The sequence below is a fragment of the Cydia amplana genome, chromosome 24 (genome assembly GCF_948474715.1).
Source record: "Cydia amplana chromosome 24, ilCydAmpl1.1, whole genome shotgun sequence".
Classification (NCBI taxonomy): domain Eukaryota; kingdom Metazoa; phylum Arthropoda; class Insecta; order Lepidoptera; family Tortricidae; genus Cydia; species Cydia amplana.
The window spans coordinates 6472203-6485416 of record NC_086092.1 but is presented as its reverse complement, the minus strand read 5'-3'; the positions used below and the strand labels follow the sequence as shown (position 1 = coordinate 6485416).

Below are 13214 nucleotides of genomic sequence, written 5' to 3'. Positions count from 1 at the left end.
CATAAATGTCGTACATAAATTTTCAACTTTTTTTTAAACAGTGTACAATAAATTAAAGTTAATCTCACAAATGCTAGTACGAACCAGTTGTTTATAACTTACTGTATGCGTGGGCTTGATCCTGCTCACGTCTCCTGAATCACCCTGTATATCTAATATATCCCACGTGGTGGGTTCAGCTGTCCTGCTTAACCTTCTCCACTTCTCCCAGTCCACGACATCGTCTTTGGATAACTTGTACTCACTCATGTCCTTTAGGTGTATTTGGGTGTTTTTTTTAATAAAGGAATTTTTTACTGATTACTGGCTAATTTTATTTTATTTCACGAGAAGGACAGAGAGACACATCTTAATAGGATCACACGATCACTAGATCCTATTAGAGTTCTTCTTTTCCTATTAAGGTATAAAACCCTAAAAATAGACATAGAAACATACGAGTAGAAATGTACATAGAGTCGGACTACGCTAACTTTGCATTGCATTTGGAATGTGGTTGCCAAAGGTAATAATGAAAACAATCATAGATGTTCAATTTCTATGACGTTTGTAATGACTCTTCCACCCTTTGTTCTGTCAAAGCCGGTGCAGTCATTAGTTGTACATTAATTTTGTATTGACCAGAAACGTCTGCAAACGATGCTAAGCTTAGAAATAAATTTACTGTCTCGGGCGAGACACGAACTCACGACACTGGATCACTAGCCCATGCGCTGCCAACTGAGCTACCGAGACTACACCAAAGACTTTATCTTAATTTCCATGTTATTCTGTTGTAAAAAAGGAAATATAATAAGTGGGATGAAAAACATTGAACGCGTTAATTAGCTCTAGAGTTTACACAAACTTTTTAATTTATTTTTATTAAAAAAAAATAGTGGTTTTAGTTGTTTCTTCATGATGGCTGATCGGAATTTACTTTGATATGATTATTTTCAATGATATTTAATAGAGTTCATTCAGATTTGTTGTAGGTAAATAAATTGTGTTTCACTTGGTACCAACGTTTGCTCAACCCTCGTGTCTTGAAACCCTCGTAATGCTCAAGATTCTACATTTCAATTTTGCCATTTATGAAGTTAAACAATAACTTTCCCCCTTGTAAATCAAGTAAACTATTTATTCACGTTTCTTTTTACCCCGTATTTTTTTTTAAATTATAAATGTGCTTACTCATGGCCACAGACTAGCCGAGGCGAAGACATGGCCACAGACTAGCCGAGGCGAAGACGTGGCCTACGATGGAGCGAGCCTGCCCAGAAGGTGCCTGTTCACCCTTGATTTGAAGGTTGCCGGGTTATATGAGCTCGGAAATATAGACGCCGGCAAGGAATTAACGCGGCGATAATACTTATTGCATTTAGGGTGAGAGGAGTTTTAAGTTATTAGGTATGTATTATAAAAAAAACAACATATTGATAAAAACATAGTTTATTAGCGCTTCAAGAAACAAACCTGGAGAGAAGAAACGCCGGAAGAAACTCCCCAGTATTTTTTCATAATTATGTAGGTACATAGTATATTTTTAAAATGACTATTTGAAGATGTATAAATAACATTACAAATTCAAATAATACAGCATGGAAATGCTGCTAACATAATGGGCACCTTTGCACCGGAAACGGCAGATAGCAAGTCAAACAATTGGTAATAGATATTAATTAATTTAATTTCAAAAATGTTGGAGAAATTTATTTAGTTAAAGTAATTAATTTAATCGAAGATGGAATTGGTTGGAAACCATTTGATAAAGAAAGAGGCCATTATGGTAATATTGAGTAATTATTGATAAACTAAACCGGTAACTTGCACCATTCACTAACCCGGGGTTAACCGGTTAAACCTGGAGTTACCATGGTTACCAGTACAATTTGTCACTGGGTTAACGGTTTAACCGGTTAACCCCGGGTTAGTGGTATGCTGCAAGTGGCGCTAAGATTTAGGACCTACTTTAAAGTTCAAGGTTATTAAAAGTAATAATTAGTGATGATGATGATGATGATCACCGCACATGCATAGCTCAATCGGATGACCACAGTGAGGGCACATTTGAGGGGCACTCGTTTCCTTAGAGCACACACACAATTCCACTGAGCGACCACATTTGGGACAGATAATCATACGAGAGCTACCCTCAGCAGAAGTAACTTCAACCACAGGAGAGGTAATTTCAACCACAGGAGAGGCACCTTCGGCCACAAGAGAGGTACCTTCAAAAACAGGAGAAATAGTCTCAACCACAGGAGAGGCACCTTCGGCCATAAGAGAGGTACCTTCAAAAACAGGAGAAATAGTCTCAACCACTGGAGAGGTAGTCTCAACTACAGCTGCTGAGTTTCCGCAGATACATAAAGCTGTCGGACGACCACAGCTCTGGCATAAAGAAGGATTATTCGGCTGGTTGACGATAACTGTTTCAGGAACTACCTCTAAAGGGGCACCACAAATACATAATGCCATCGGACGACCGCATTTAGGACATAGAGACTGAGGTTTTGATTGGTTGTCTTCAGTAGTTTCAAGAGCAACCACTGAAGGGGCGCTACAGATGCATAATTCTACCGGGCGACCGCAGCTCGGGCATAACTTCGGCTGGTTGACTTCGTCAGCAACCTCTTGAACGTTACCGCACTTACAGAGATCGACTGACAGACCACATCGCGGACATATCGATTGAGCAGCATCAGTTTGAAGAACAACAGTGGAGTAACCTTCAGTCACGGTAACGTCAGGTCGGCGATTGCATTGACAAAGATGGATTGGTAGACCACATGGACCATATTCTTGGTTGACGGTAGGAATCTCTGTAGAAGTTGGTTGGTTGTCCAAGGGATTCTCGATTATTGTTTTGGTGATGGTAACTTCAGTAGGTTCTATGGCTGGGCTGATGGCTTGGGAGTGTGCATTCTAAAAAAACAATATAATATTTAATTTTGTTTTAAATTGTTTTTGGTTTGAATAATAAAAATAATGATACAGCTGCTCTATGGAATATATCAAATTACTTTTAATTATTTACTTTTTTAAAAGACACTACCTTGTTTAATTTAACCTAAACGTTTTTAATATTTTTGCAAAACTAGTAAATGAATAACAAATTATTTAATATAAAATTACATTGGCAAAAAATACTATTAGATTAGATCTGATAAATGAATAATGAATGATGATAAATGATCTGAATTATAAATCAAATAAAAAATATTTTAACAGAATTACCTGATAAAACACCTGAAGACAAACAATGAGAAAAAAACGATACGTCATTTTAATTACTTCTTCTAAAAAATAAAATACACCAAGTATATGACAACGACAAAACATAAAGTGTGTCAATAGTACATTACTTATATTTATAGGTTTCACATAATGGAAAAAATGGGTGAGGCAATTGTTTTAATAAAATCACAGAATATAATTCATTATAGGAATTGTCGCTTACTTCAAATATGTTGGATTTTGTATTCATTCCATGTTAATAATAGCGTAAGTGCCAGATTAGTTAAAATCCCTTATGGCATAAAAAGTCAGCTTTATCTATAGGCATATGTTAATAATAGAATTGTAAAATAATATATAGGCACGAAATTCTTTGTTCATTAAGCACGTGCTTATTAATTAATTGAATGAGTACATATTTATTGAGTAATTTAATGATAATAATGTCCCTACAAGGTAATAATTACAAATTGTATCAGTAAAATGAATAGGCACTCTGGGATTATGCAGTTGAGTTCAAATTTCGTAAAATGCTGGTTATTTAAAATAAATATAGTTTAAGGGTAATCCGGCACAATGATTTGTGCCAAATTCCCGACATACATTTATAAATTTCTCCGCCATACCAATGTAACTGGCCGGTAGCAAACGTTACCCAATGTTGCTGGTAGAACTGGTTGCCTGAGTAACGCTTGTCGTCCAAAACATGCGGGGCGCGAACATTGTGATATAAAAAAAAAACTAAACTAGTAAAACAAAAAAGATTTATTGCCGAATGTAATACAAAAAAAAACTTAAAATATTTAGCAACCACATCCACAATCACACCCTAAGCCGCAACCGCACCCGCAGCTCAGTAACCCAGGCAGTACTGGTTGCCCGAGTAACGCTGGTTGCCCGAGTAACGCTGGTTGTCCAAGCAAGGGCGCGCCCAGCAGCAGGTCTTTGGGAGGGAGCGTGTTGCCCAGGAGGTTGCTCACGATCAGGAGTTGGAGCGTGTTGACCAGGTTATTGGCTACGGAGTCATCCTGTAAAATAAAGAAATAAAATTACATAGACATAGACATAAACATTATTTATTGGTAATAAGGTACTACAGGTCACAATTTTAAAACATTTCTGTACATCTTACATCTATTATTTACACCAATTCGGATAAGTATTACACTATTCTTTATAATCTAAAAATTCTTTAAAACTATAAAAGCTTTGTTTGACTAGCCAGTTTTTAAGCCTTGTTTTAAAGGAACTAAGCGTTACCGCTTCTGTGATATAAGATATGTAATGTTCTTGTCCATCTGTTACGCACAAAACTTATAATGTCACTGCTTGATGCCAAACTTTAAACTTTTACAAACTTTAGCCGATAAGTGTAATAAGTAGAGTTGTCTATCATCCTGTCAATTATGAACTATTTATCAAACTATCAATGTTTTATAAGATAAATAGTTCAATTTAACGTGGCATTGAGATCAGCCTTCTAGGCACACTTCCCAGAATTGGCAGGTATTTGGAGGACGTTTTCTGTTTATTAAATACATTATTTGAAACTAATTTGCTACCAATTTACCTGAATAATAGTCGCAGACGGTATACCATACGAAGCTACGCAATCCACATCACAAGGTGTGGCAACATTAGCAACTGGAGCGTAGCTAGCCTGGCACACTTGCTGGCATTGGCACACAGGCTGGCACAGTGCGACTTGCTGGCATGGCGCGACGAATTGTTGGCACGGTGGGTTGACCATTACGGGGTTCTGGATACTAGTTTTGGTCACAGAGACCTGAGATGGACAACCGCAGGAGTTTTGGAAGATGGCTTGGGAGTAGACATGCTGGAAACAAAACGTAAAAATATTTAATAATATTAATTTTTTTTATACATGTTTAAGAGTTTTTCAAAATGGATATATTATATATGCTCGAACTCGAACATATACTTGTATTTCTTGGTTAGGTATGTATATTGCATGTTTTAATACTAAATATAGTACTTGCGTCAAAGAAGGCCCAGCGTTATTTTTTATTATTTTTTTCTTATTTTTTAAATATTTATATAACATGAACATGCAGTTTTGCAGTTTTGTCTATTGTTCTGTCATTCTCTTATAAAAGTATGAATTTTTTTGAAAGTAGGCTAGCTTGAACCAGGCGTCCAGGCCTTCTTTTCACAGGTACTTTACTAAGTAATTATCAATAAATCTATGAACATAATGTATAGGTACCTACTAAGTTATTATAGTCATAACACTAATTATATGAACCTAAATAGGTATACAAGTATAGAATAAATTCAATATACTTACGCAATATAATCCCATTTAATAGTTTTATTTCACAGGTATACAAGTTTTCTTAAAATGTACATATTACAAGTTATTTACTTAACCGGAAGAAAGAAAGTGCTTAAATAAAAATAAGTTTTTAGTACCTGTAAACACAACACCTGAAGAAATACAGCTATAATGTAACTATACACCATTTTAATTATTTTTCCAAAGAAAATAAAAAATAACTCCACAAAATGCGTAAGTGGAGCTTCGACACTATTATTTATAGGTTGCCGATATTACAAGGTGTGCCATTTTGAGCAATATTTGGTTACAAAAGAGTTAAGTAGATTGTCCTCAAGAATGTCACCTAAGACAACTGTCACTTAAGTGAAATATTAGTAAATAAATATTGAATTAGTATCATAATAGTCGTAACCGACAAATATATTTAGGTTTTATGTGTTTATGTTAAAAGTTTTATCTACCTAATTGTGTTACTACGTTACTAGTAAAATATCAGTGGAGTAATGATTACTAAATAAAAATTGCAGGTTTAAAATTAGTAATTGTCGATTGTAATTATGAAATGTTGGTCACAATTTTGATGAGGTCGATAACTTAATATTTCTTATTGATTATAGAAATTGTTGATTATCACGAATTTTCTTCGGTGGTAAGGTTTTGTCAACATTTTATGTCACAATTTTTGTGGTAGCTTAAGAGGAAAGGGGATGACGTCATTATAACCGCTTCTCCATAAAACGGTCCTACTTTGCTCCAAAATTAGCTCCACTTTAAGGAAATTTTGAATATTTTTTAAACTGTTCCTCATTTAAATATTCAGACAAATTGAATATGAAGAAGAACATCTCATGTGACATATTAAATAGATAGTTTATTCAAGAAAAAACTCTAGTTATATATGTAAGAAATCCGCAACGCAGGCTTCGTCCGGTGGCTACAAATGCAAATCAGCAACATGCTTCGTCCCCAGTTTCGTCCCAAACATACCAAGGATGATATCCGCAACAGGCTTCGTCATTATAAAATCTAAGTTAAACAATATAACCGTCACGAATCGTATAGTTTGTAGCTTTCTAATAGACCCCGAAGGCTAATCCTATTGTCTATTGTTAAGAAAAACCGCTCGTGCCACGTGCCACAACCACCTGCATAAAAAATCGGTACTTCGGTTACTGAGTGCCGGCGAGTCGAATGCTACAGAACCAGTCTAAAATGTGTCATCGAGATGCGTAACAAAGGCGCGTTATCGGAGAGCGCGACTACACTGGTTTTTTGAGCGTTGGACTAGCCCGCGCTCAGGTGCCAAATAGAATAATTAGGACCCTTTTTTGCAGGTAAGTAGCACGTGCGGTTTTACTGAACAATAGACAATAGGATAAGCCTTCGGGGTCTACTAGAAAGCTACAAACTATACCCGGCTCAAATGTCCCCATTACGCTGGCAGCGTTACCGCGCTGAATGGCCAATGAGGGATGAGGGCAATGAGATCTGTTGGACCAGGTACAATCTGGACCGAGGGTCGCACCCTCTGTCCCTTAGCCGCCGATCCAAATCCCTCACAAACTCCCCAGTCTCCACATCCCAAGGTCCCGCAGTCTCGACTGCAACTGGGACAAAGTCATACATTGGTTCCAGGGCAGAGTATTTGGCATGTTTCATTTTGGCGGCATACTCCGCGGCTGTTCCAGCAGACCTGACAGTGAGACTCAAGTGTGACATATTTCATCAGTAAATCAACTTTATGAAATGTTATTTTATATAAAACGAATCTTTGAATACGGGGCGCAACATACTCATTGTTAGGGGTATTTTTGCTCCTACCTATAGTTCACTTAGAGGCGCAAAGTCACCCCATCGTGCGCCAAATTAATAGACCCCGCCAAGCAAAGAGATTAATTTTATGACTAAAGTAGCAATTCAAGAAATCTATACAATTTCGTTAATCTGAGTACCTAATATATAAATAATAATATAGAAATATCATGGTTGGATATAATAAACGATATAAGTCATTTTTTTTAAATTGGAGTTGAGTTACCCACCAAGGAGCAAAGTAGGCACATTTTACGGTAGTCCCCATTTTCCTCTCTATCTTTTTAACAAGTTTATGTATATGTATCACAGCTATGCCCCTTCGTTTGATTTTAAATTTTTATTAGAATTTCCTAACCCTCTTAAACATTTGTATGAAAATTGTTTTTCGCTCCTAACTCTTATAAGTAGGTAAATTTTTTAAAAAATCGAATAAATGTCAAAATAAGGAGTTATGGTCAATATACAATAAATAGTGTAGAAATCTTTCCCATAAAGCCCATTCCATCAGAGCGACTGAAAAATAAATAGGTACTTAAATATCTAAGTACCTTCACTTAATTTGAAAATGTATTACGCCAAAAACAAAAGTGTACCTATTACCAATTATGAAGATTAATTAAATATTACCTAATAAAGGTCGGTAATTTCAAAACGATTTAACGTAGGTACTCTTTTAAATAGGTCACATTTACGTCATTCAATAAACGTTCACGCAGCGTTTTGGTTCTACTAAACTGTGTATTCTTTGTTAAGTCATGGTGGGGAGATGGTGGGGAGATTGTCTAATAAATACATAGATGAATAGACAGTTAAATTATAATGTAAATATACTCACAGGCATCACAGCAAAGTTTAGTACCTATTAGTTTCGGGATGTTTACTAATTGTATGTTACTGGGGAATCGATACGTCATGGTACGAGTATATGTTTCTCATAAATTAATTTTATCTCATAGAGCCGTAATTTTATAGAATAAACAACAAATATGAAATTATGGAAGAAAAAAACGTGAGTTCCAAAAGAATCTGAGTGAAATAAAAGTATTGTATTAAGCTTGGAATATATTTAAAAGTGGAAAAATTACTGTGTTGGGTGAGACTTGAACTCACGGCCTCTGGATCGGTACTCTAAAATAAATTCAATTTTTTTTAAAGATTTTAGAAAATGTATTCTAAGGGTAACATTCCATTTCTGACCGCAGCTGCACTATTGGTACTGAACGCGTCGCTGTTACTGTCAATTTCCATAGTAAAATGAACAGTAGTGCAGCTGCGGTTGGAAATGGACTGTTAAGCTTCATAGCATCGTTCGCAGATGTTTCTGCTTGTTAAAATATTTTCATAGATTTCATGGTTATTCGTTCAGACCTTTACTAAACGATACAATTGAAAATAGGTGAATAGTTAGTACATAAAATGACATAACACAAAGTATACACGGTGTACCTTATTGTTGTTATAAATTAGGTAACATTTTGATTATACCTTTTGCAATGATTACCCATGATATATAAAAACTTTTTTTTATCATGTAAAGATAAGAAAAAGTTACAAATATGAGACGATTTTGCAGATATGGACATTTGTGCCAGTGCAGTGCAGGATGGGGGTTCCCCTAAACACATTACCCACCTTTTTCATATGTCAGGTAAGAATATCGATAGACTTGTATCAAAATGTTGTAGGAAACGTCGGAGGAAAATGTAAAAAATTAATTTATACGCGAGTTAGTGCTGTTTTCGTACCTAAATAGTAATAAGTACAATCGTAAAAGTATTTAGTTTAAAACTAATTAAATATCACAAGGTAGAAAAGCATTAATATCATGTTTTTTACGTTTGACTAAAAGTGACAACACGATTAAAATGACACTAAAGCTATTCCCATGGACCTATGTAATGTAAGCTTTTAATTTTGGAATAAATAAAATCAATATTCTGTTTTGCGATTTGGCGATATTTGTTTCTTACTATTTTAATCTAGGCCATTTCAATATTATGCTTTTTTTCAATAAAATAATGGCTCATTCTAAATTTTCAGATACTTCTATTCGGTTCCATTGGCGGATTACCTTTCGCAAGTATATCTGCAATACCATCCCTGACATCATCGGAATCATCACCGAATGACAACTCAACATCACATATAATCTTAGTAAATAATGAAAATATCACCCCAACCTCTTCGGTCTGCACCTCATCACCCAAAAACTTCCATCTTGTTATGGGTTTACCCCTTGGAAATCATAATTTATTACCAATCGAAGGTACCGAAAATGATCAAACGGCCATAAATTTACCAGCATCAATCAATATTCAACCAAATGTTCTTTTACAAAATCCAGTTTCTGAACCGACCATTTCACCTAATGATGTAACTTTAGACACAACATCACAAGCATCTCCCTTTACTTCTAATTCGGTTTTAACAATAATCCCTAAAGTTAATAAAGATTCTAATTCAAATGGTTTAAAAAGATATTTGCGTGACACTTTATGTGCATCATCTGAAGAGCAATGTTCATCAAATAACCCCAATTTCCCTTCGTCTCGTTTTTCCAGTTTTCCGTCATCACCTCAACTCAAACCGACGTTTCCTTGTATAAATATGCCATGTGCGAGATGTGATTCAGAAGATTCAAGTAGTTCGTCAAGCAGCGAAGAATGTGATTGTTCATTATCTAATCCTGCTAGATGTTCATTATTTACAAACCTCAGTCCAACTCCTAAGCTAGCATTTGATTCTTCTAATAATATAGATCCTTGTTTCAATGATTTAAAAAACTATGTAAATACTAGACAGAGTGTGCAGTGTTTCTCAAATAACATACAGAATCAACCAAACGTGGAATCAAACATCTGTCCTTCTGACATGATTCGGTTGAATAATAATTTAATGAAAGCCAAAGCTTTACAAAATAACATGTTTAATAACGATGCTAATTGCGAAAATTCAATTAACCCAAATATTATACCAGAATATCAAAATGTATTAAGAATCCGAAATGATGTTATACCTAAAATGTTATCTGATAATGTTGCTGTTAAATCTATTGCACAATGCAATGATGATAACACAAGATGCCCTCAAGTAGGAACAGTTTCCGCTCAGAATAATATGCCTTTTATCCAAAATAATAACGTGGCAAACAACATATGTACGCCTGCGACCAATTTGAATATAGCGAGAATGATTAAAGACAATATGAATGATAATAACAATAATAACCAAGGTTGTCCTCAGTTAAGGTCAATTCCAATATACAATAAAGAATCTCTGCTAAATAAACAAGCACTATCTTCATCAAGCAACTATGATGATTGTTCTCAAAAGCAAAATAATAATATTTGTCTTGGTCAAGTAATAAATCAAAATAATCAAGGATGTCCTCAGTTGCAGACAATTGCACAAAATAATTTGTATCTAAAGAACAATAATGATCCTAATATAAATTTTGAGAAAAGCCAAAATTGCAATTGTGAAAATGAACAGAACCTAAATAATAACTGTAATTGCGTTCAAATTTTAACACCAAATAACAACTTAGCTCAAGCTTTAGAAATGATAAATATTGAAAAATCAAAACAAACCCAAGTTCCTGCTGCTTCCATAAACATTCTGCCATTTGGTGAAACATTACTTGACGGTCAACCAATAGGTAATAATTTTATCTCCCTAGATACACTTTCATGCCCCGCACAACTTCCTACTTGTTCATGCTCTGGTTCATGTAATTCAAATAAGCTCACAATCCAGGATGTGTCAGTGCCTATCTCTATTGCACAATCGAACCCAATTTCATTTCGTTCTTTTGAACCGTCAGTACCAAGTTCAACAAATATTATGCTTGCTCCCTCAGTCAATCCAGTTAACACTATTTCTCCTATGATAACGAATATAGCTCCATCTGTACCGAATATTGCTATAACAAACTCACAATGTCCTCAATTTGTTCCTCTTATTTTTAATCAAGACTCATTTTGTAACAATAATATCCAGTCACTTAATCCTATAATTACCCCTACGTTTATCCCAATACAATCACTACCTCAAGTTCAATTTGTTAAGAACATACCGTCTTCGACATTAAGTTTTATACCCTCATTGGGTGATAATTGTAATTCTCCTATTTCTAATTTGCCTTCCGCTTGCACATCTCTTCAACCAATGGTTACTTCTCCATATCCTTTAATAACATCAAATCTAAATCAAGCTGGCTGCATATCAGGAGCATCAGCTGCGATTTCACCTATAAACAAAATCGTAAATTCCTTAACCAAAAATATAATGTCAAATGTACTTTCAAAGAGATTACCAACCCCACCTTACCTAGCAAAACTCCCTCCAGTTAATCCTTACAATTCTAACCTTATTACAGAATCCACAGCTCCTGTTCTATCATTTTTTGATATACCAGTGGCTTGCAACGAATATGTACCACAAATGTATAGTTCAATAGTTCCTATATCTACATTTAATCCAAACCTATATTGTATTGAACCCGGTGCCTGTGATAATTGTGTTCCATTTGCTTTATCATTGACTGACGAATATTATCCTGAATCTTCATTCATATCTGTGCCTGCTTTAACATCAGATTCTTCATGTTTATGTGGATCTTTAATTACACAATTTAACTTACCGCAGGCAATAAATATGTGCAGTTAAAAGTCAATGACGTTGATGAAATTACATTTATTATTATTATTATAGTCCGTCGTTGTAATTTTACCTCACAGAATGACCCAAAAATATGTCGAAAAAACTTTTTTTGGATTTTTTTTTTGTTACTTAAACGACTTTTACAAAATGGCATTATATTTAAAACTAAAATCACTTAATTTACAAAAATAATCTTCTGAATATCCTCCTTTAGTTTTGTAGTTCTAATACACAAATTCAAACGCTTGTGAAATTTATCAACAAATACAAAAAGTTTAATTCTTGGTCGACTTATTCCTGGGCCACTGTATAATTTACAGGCGGTTAAATACTCGTAATTAACTAAAAATGTATTGCTTTAAGTATGGAAATGTTAAATAGTTATAAGATGTTAATTATTCATAACAAAAAGATGTGAAATAATTTTGTGGTTTTATTTCTTGTAAATTTACAATTCAACAGACGACCGGTCTGGCCTAGTGTGACCCTGCCTAGGAAGCTGATGGTCCTGGGTTCAAATTCATTTATGTGATGAGCACAGATATTTGTTCCCGAGTCATGTGAAAAAAAAGTGTAGAAAATAAAATAAAATAATTTTCAATAACATTTTTCCTAGTCAAGGGTGGTGTAAATGTTATTTGTATATTATATATATATATCGTTGTCTGAGTCCCAAAACACAAGCCTTCTTCTTACTTTGGGAAGAATCCTGGCGTTCTTAGGGACACCCTGAATATGTTCAATTTGATTTTGTTTATCTGTGTCATTCGCAAATTGAAAAGGACAATTACTAAGATCAAATAAATTAAACCTACCAACAACTTATTTAGAGTTGAAATTTTAACGTTACCGCTTGAAATACTTTATTTAAGTATAAGACAAATTTAGTGGTACGTACAGTTGACAGTGGCGCCACATACAAAGTGAGAAATTAGTATGAAATTAGTATGAGGCCGTGTTCTTGTTACATTTGGCCATATGCAAATATATGTTGGTATTTGTATAGAGGCCATGTTTTCGGGAAATAGGGACTTAGTTGAAAATAAAACTTCTTGAGAATAGAATGTCTTTCAAAATTGTATTATTTGTGTAGGCGTAACGGGCACGTTTAAAAGTGTTTTATAAAAAAACCTAATGAGGCTGTGATAATCTTATGTCGATGTAAATTTAGCTTGTTTAGGAAGGTTTTGATAGGAATAATGAAATAAAAATTACTTAT

General features: G+C 34.6%; 1 protein-coding gene and 1 long non-coding RNA gene across 2 annotated transcripts; both read right to left on the bottom strand.

The window, feature by feature from the left end:
- Window positions 1-2846: 2846 nt before the first annotated feature.
- On the bottom strand, window positions 2847-3538 carry LOC134659212 (uncharacterized). The gene is made up of 2 exons (XR_010097789.1): window positions 3220-3538; window positions 2847-2907 (listed from the first exon to the last, which is right to left on the bottom strand). It is a non-coding gene; the product is annotated as an uncharacterized LOC134659212 (long non-coding RNA).
- Window positions 3539-4022: 484 nt separating this feature from the next.
- Window positions 4023-5760, bottom strand: LOC134659050 (uncharacterized). Its single transcript, XM_063514658.1, has 3 exons — window positions 5653-5760; window positions 4790-5056; window positions 4023-4247 (listed from the first exon to the last, which is right to left on the bottom strand). The coding sequence occupies exons 1-3, from the start codon at window positions 5701-5703 to the stop codon at window positions 4023-4025; spliced, it is 543 nt and encodes a 180-aa protein (XP_063370728.1). The 5' UTR covers window positions 5704-5760.
- Between the last annotated feature and the right edge of the window lie 7454 nt (window positions 5761-13214).